The sequence below is a fragment of the Hyalella azteca genome, unplaced genomic scaffold (assembly GCF_000764305.2).
Source record: "Hyalella azteca isolate HAZT.00-mixed unplaced genomic scaffold, Hazt_2.0.2 contig7224, whole genome shotgun sequence".
Classification (NCBI taxonomy): domain Eukaryota; kingdom Metazoa; phylum Arthropoda; class Malacostraca; order Amphipoda; family Hyalellidae; genus Hyalella; species Hyalella azteca.
In genome coordinates, this window is record NW_025937352.1 from 11330 (window position 1) to 17400 (window position 6071).

At 36.7% G+C, this 6071-nt stretch overlaps 1 protein-coding gene across 1 annotated transcript; it reads right to left on the reverse strand.

The window, feature by feature from the left end:
- Positions 1-284: 284 nt before the first annotated feature.
- LOC108672338 (high mobility group nucleosome-binding domain-containing protein 5-like) lies at positions 285-989 on the reverse strand. The gene has a single exon (XM_018159982.1). The coding sequence runs from the start codon at positions 987-989 to the stop codon at positions 285-287; it is 705 nt and encodes a 234-aa protein (XP_018015471.1).
- Between the last annotated feature and the right edge of the window lie 5082 nt (positions 990-6071).

Sequence of the window (6071 nt, forward strand, 5' to 3'; positions counted from 1 at the left end):
TTTCAAGAATTCTGCAGATAATCCGATAAGTCGCAGCGCCTCAGCAGCCTCGAATTTTTGACAAGCTAGAGCCTCCACTCGACCCTTCAGCGGGCGCCGCTCAGCCAAAAATCCTGGGAATCTTCATTCCATTTTATTCTTTCTTTCCTTTTTTTTCTGGTAAACTTTTCTTCCTTATCTCCGTTCTTTCCTATTTATTCATTCTTTCTTTCTTTCCTCGTAAACTTTTCTTCCTTCTCTCCGTTCTTTTCTATAAGTATTTCCCACCTCAATTCTATTATTCCCTATGACTTTTTATTTCCTTCTTCTCTTTCTTTCCCATGATTCTTTCCCATCGCTTTCTTTTCTTTCCCGAGAGTCTTTTCTTCCTCCCTTCCTCTCTTTCCCACGAGTCTTTCATTCCTTCTGTTCCTTTCTTTAGTTGCGTCTATACCACCTCCTTTCCTTTTTTTTCCTAGAGTCTTCCCCACCTCCTTTCCTTGCTTTCCTAGAGTCTTCCTCACCTCCTTTCCTTCCTTTCCTTGCTTTCCTGGAGTCTTCCCCACCTCCTTTCCTTTCTTTCCTAGAGTCTTCCCACCTCCTTTCCTTCCTTTCATTTCTTTCCTAGAGTCTTCCTCACCTCCTTTCCTTTCTTTACTAGAATCTTCCCCGCCTCCTTTCCTTTCTTTCCTAGAATCTTCCCCGCCTCCTTTCCTTTCTTTCCTAGAATATTCCCCACCTTCTTTCCTTTCTTTCCTAGAACCTTCCCCGCCTCCTTTCCTTTCTTTCCTAGAACCTTCCCCGCCTCCTTTCCTTTCTTTCCTAGAATATTCCCCACCTTCTTTCCTTTCTTTCCTAGAATCTTCCCCGCCTCCTTTCCTTTCTTTCCTAGAACCTTCCCCGCCTCCTTTCCTTTCTTTCCTAGAATATTCCCCCTCTCTTTTCATCATGGTTTTTCCCACCTGCACCCCAGGAGTATTCCCCACGCCCTGCAACAACAAAGTCACCATTTCTGCAGCGAATAAAAAATACGAAGATCAGATTTCGAATCTCTACCCGACAAGTGCGATGAATACTTCCATTCACAAGCTTTCCTTCATGTGGAAATACAGCTAATGAAGAATGAATAATAATACTGCTTCATATGCTACTGCTGAATGAATTATAATACTGCTTCAATAATACTGCTTTAATGAATAATACTGTTTCATATGAAATCTTTGTAGTCTGTCCAGCATATCATGCCGATATCTTTGTTGATATTTCGACACACTGATGGTTTTAACCTGTACGTGAGGCTTAAAGAGGCACCATCTACACTGCTATTGATTTGCAGGATTGTTCAATTCAATTACACTATGCAGGATTGATTGTAATTGAATTGCAGTATCAATACTCATCGCGCATCTGAGGCTTTCGTTTGTTACTTACGTTACAGTGTATGAACTCCAGAGCCATCTACAGTGCTTCTGATGAGTGGGTTTGTTATAAGCAATTTTTGTACATTCGTCTTACAGTCATTGAATGTAATGCTTATTTACCGTACATAGGGTAACATATGCTATCAGGTTTATTGTGTACTTTGTGTACAGTATGCATGTGTATAGTATTGTATACAGTATGCATCACTATACATCCAGCGAAGTCTTGCCTAGCTATAGAAAATAATTCTTGCCAGATTACCACTAGACAATCAAGAGCCGCAACTCATCATCAAATGATTGGCTCCTGCCAGTTCGGTTGTTCTTCTCTCTCGATTGGAATTAGTCATTTTTGAATGAGAAACTAATTTTCTTACATTTATTATAGCATTTTAATGAGCAACACTTTACAGTTTTGCCTGATCAAAAAAGATATTTTTTCTTCATTTCCTTTCTTTCGTCCTCACTTAATAACTTTTGTTTTAATTATTAAAGGTCGTCTGAAGTTTTTTCTTCACATTGTCGACTTCTGGTCGCCACAGACAATACATTTTAAATGAAGCGTCCCGCTCAGGAGCTTCTCCGAGTGTCGGTAAAAATGTTAAATGTTTCAATATTATAAAAGAACTCAATCTTACGTTCTTTATTTAAATCACACAGCGATGCGATGCTGTTTTGTGGTCCCGATCAAGCAAATTTAATTACAAAGGAAAAAATAAGTCTGAAAAAGTTATTAGCTATACATGTATAATAAACTGTGATAAATTTCAAATTTAGGCAACGAATATGCCAACAATACTATCGAACCGGGCCAAAATTGTCTCACAAAATTTATTTGACCTTTTTCTGTACGTTAGATACTAGCACTCAATGTCAGAGTCGCGTTATATTTCTGAGCGTTATTTTTTCAATGTCAGAGTTGCGTTATGTTGGTTATTTTTCTTATCCAGCTCGCGCTACGATATAGATAATGGATGAGAAAAAGATATACACGTTAATATTAGGTAATGATACCATATAAATAAAAGACAACGATGCGATATAGATGCAAGGTTGTGATATCATATTGATATAATGCTATTATACGATAGACATAACAGAAAGTGATAAGATATAGATACCAGGTTATGATTCCATATAAATATTTGGCTCTGATATGATATATGTATATACATGCATATTATAGGTAGTGATACGATATAGATACCAGTTTAGGATACGGTATAGATACCAAGTTATGATTCCATATAAATACAAGGCCACGATACCCAATTGATTGATATTAGGGCATGATTCGATATTGATAAACCCAAGTACCAGTAAAACAGTATGATTATGAGTTATGATATACAGTTACCATTTTCCCTTTATAACTTCATCCCAGATAAATCAAGTCCTTCAAAAACACATCCACGGATTAAAAAGCTTCGTTTTACACCTTTAATATCCAGGTATTTTTCAAAATTTTTTATCCAAATACTTTTCAATGGGCAGCTTAAACATCCATCCCTTCTTCAAAGTTGATGCCAAAAATTAAAACGTACTGGGTTCTTTAACTAATGAAGCAACTTTCCGAGGAATTTTTCCATGAGCCGGGAACTTTTCCCGTGGAATGTTTTTTTTTGCTTTCTTGGGATTTCAATTTAAATTTTTAAATTTCAATTTAATCCTGGGCAGTGAATTCATTTCCGAGAATCAAATAGATTGGAGTGGGCTACAGTGCATATACTATCGTGTGTTTCGGCAGATTGGTGTAGGGTAGTGTAGATTAGTGTGGGTTGGTGCAGAGTGGTCTGGCTTAGTGTAGATTAGTGTGGGTTAGTGCAGATAGATCTGGCTTAGTGAAGATTGGTGTAGGTTAGTGTATATTGGTGTGGGTCAGTGCAGATTTGTTTCAGTTAGTAGAAATTACTGTATGCTGGTGCATATCTATCGATTTTAAAAACGAGATTTTGAAGTTGATTCATTCTAAAGATTGTGAACCGATACTTAACGATTGACCTACGATGCGATGACGACAGGACTTAGTCGTCGCGAATGGAAGTAAAAGAATGTGGCAACTGCTAAGGATTTTTTACAACATGTCTTCTGGCATTATTTATAGCAGAGCTTCGGGGATTCTTTAGCAGGGGTTTTCAGCGATTTTTTACCTAATATCTCGGGTGATTTTTTATGGCTTGATTCTGGGATTTTTTAACGCTGTTTTTTTATTCGTTATTGCATTTATGCTGGTGTTGTCGCTCGGGAATTTTTTAAAAAGTGTTTTCGGGCATTCATTGGTAGATTTCTTTTGAGAATTTTTATTGCAATTTTGATATTATTTCACTATGTACTTTAGAGACTGCTTACATTCAGGTCTTTGAAAAAAGTAGTGTGATTTATGCCGCACTATTTGATAAATCTATGGAAATTGCGAAATAAACACAAATACCTTAATTTATAATGTATCTATATTAATAATGGCTAAATTAATAAGTATTTTCGAATTTAACTAAAGTATTTTTTAGTGCAATATATATAAATTTCCCCCAAGTAATAAATTGATCCTTTTTGAACCCAAACAGCGTTGCTAAATAAGCGTCAAAACTTTTGTTAGCACAAAAATTTTTAGAATGCTTAACATGAATCAAATTGGTACTCTGATCATCAGTCAGAGTGTATCGAATATTGCGTGCAAATGTGTTTCATTTTGTCGCAGTTATTTTAACTCTTTAACTCACTTACTCTTATTTTAACTCATCGACGTCTCTTCCACTCGTAAGCATAATATAAGTATTAACAGCATGTTGAAAAACACTGGATTTAATAGATAGACAAAATAATACAAAATATTTCAAATATCATCGGACGAAAATTTGCGCTGACTTTCAAAAGTCGCCTGGTAGTTTCAAGACGAGGCAATTTTAAACTTTGGGGAATTACAGAATTCGTATAATTTCCAGAGGACCTGCGGGGTATGATGAAAGGCCTTCTGCAGTTTATTGTGTCTCATAAAGTTTTAATTGATCATACAAAGTTGGACAAATTCATATAATTTCCAGAGGACCTGCGGGGTATGATGAAAGGCCTTCTGCAGTTTATTGTGTCTCAAAAAGTTTTAATTGATCATACAAAGTCGGACAAACTTTGTGTGGAAGGCTCCGGAACTGTGATGCGCAATTCAGATGCGACCCTGCGGTCGCAACTGAAAATGTCATGGACAGTCATGACCATGACAAGAAAATGTCATGGTCTGTCATGTCAAAAGAAGTGTCTGTCATGGATCTCATATACGTGGCGGAAAATGTTGGAAGAATTTACAATTTTGTACGAGCAATTTTGACCTTTTGATTTTTCACTTAATTAATTTTTTTATGGCACAGAAACTCTTCAAAATACGGCCTTGGAATAGAAAAATGGAAACTGGGACAACTACGAGGACTTTAACTGGCAATTTTAAGCACTAAAAACCATGTTTTCTGGTAGCTTTTTTGGAATGAAGTTTATTTGAAAAATTGTGGGGCCAGTTACTAACGAATTTCGTTTTATTTGTAACTCATGACTTCTGAAAAATTTCTGCATTGCGATTTATTTCAATAGGACCCTCGTTAATTCAAGTTTATATCTACATTCAAAACAGTTTTGCTGCTCTATAATATTTTTACTGTAATCGATGATATTTAGATCTTCAGGATTATCCTTCACTTCCATACAAAGTTTAAATGGATGCGAGATCATTCTGAATGTGTGGCGTTACAATTTAAGTTGAAGGAACGCCTGATTTATTCTTCATTGTCTCAGGTGGGAACACACGACGACCACTCCGAGTTACGTTCAATGAACTTCGGAACAAATTCTACGAATTATTTGTCACAATAATAATAATTACAAATATAATAATTGTAAATGTAATATTAATTATAAATATAATAATAATTATAATACTAATTATTATAATCACGAAAATAATAATGATGATAGTTGTGTCAGTGTAGAAGATTAGGCCATTGGGCCTGTCGCCGATTCTGAACGTTGCAGAATTTATCTCAGCTTGTTGCGGTCTCGAACATGCACTCACTGCTCCAATATCTACTGGGCTTCTACGCACAGCCGCTTCGCAGATTTTTACCAGAACTTTCAAATAAAGCTGGGATCGAACCCACAACTCGCCGCTCGAATCTTTGAACTTGAGCCTTAAAATCAAACCATAGAATCAAATCAGTGCAAGTGCAACTTTCAGCTTGTTACATTCATGTTAGTATTTTTTGTTACTTGTCATGGTTGACATAGGTCATCTCTAATTATTGGTCATAGTTCCACAACTTTACAGTACAATATTGTACTTCAAACAGTACACCCTTGCCATTTGGACAGCGTTAGGCACAGTAAGCCAAAAAATTCCACTGTAGTCCAGCGGTAGCAGCACCAAATAGCGAGAAGAAGTAGCTAAAGATTCGAGCATTAGTTAACTTACTTCACTTCTCAGAGTCTCTGGTGGGAGGCGTCGGAGGTAGTGCATCAGCATGGCCGTAGTCGTTTACTCAAAACCATCTCCGTAACGTTTTACTTGTTGGGATCATAAAGTTTAAGGTAAATAGCTTGCAACATTTGTGGAATGCGGTGGACTTCGTTTCTGCTTCTCTTCTTATGGCCGCCTTCTCGTCCGTAATTTTCACTCGAGTAGCAATTGGC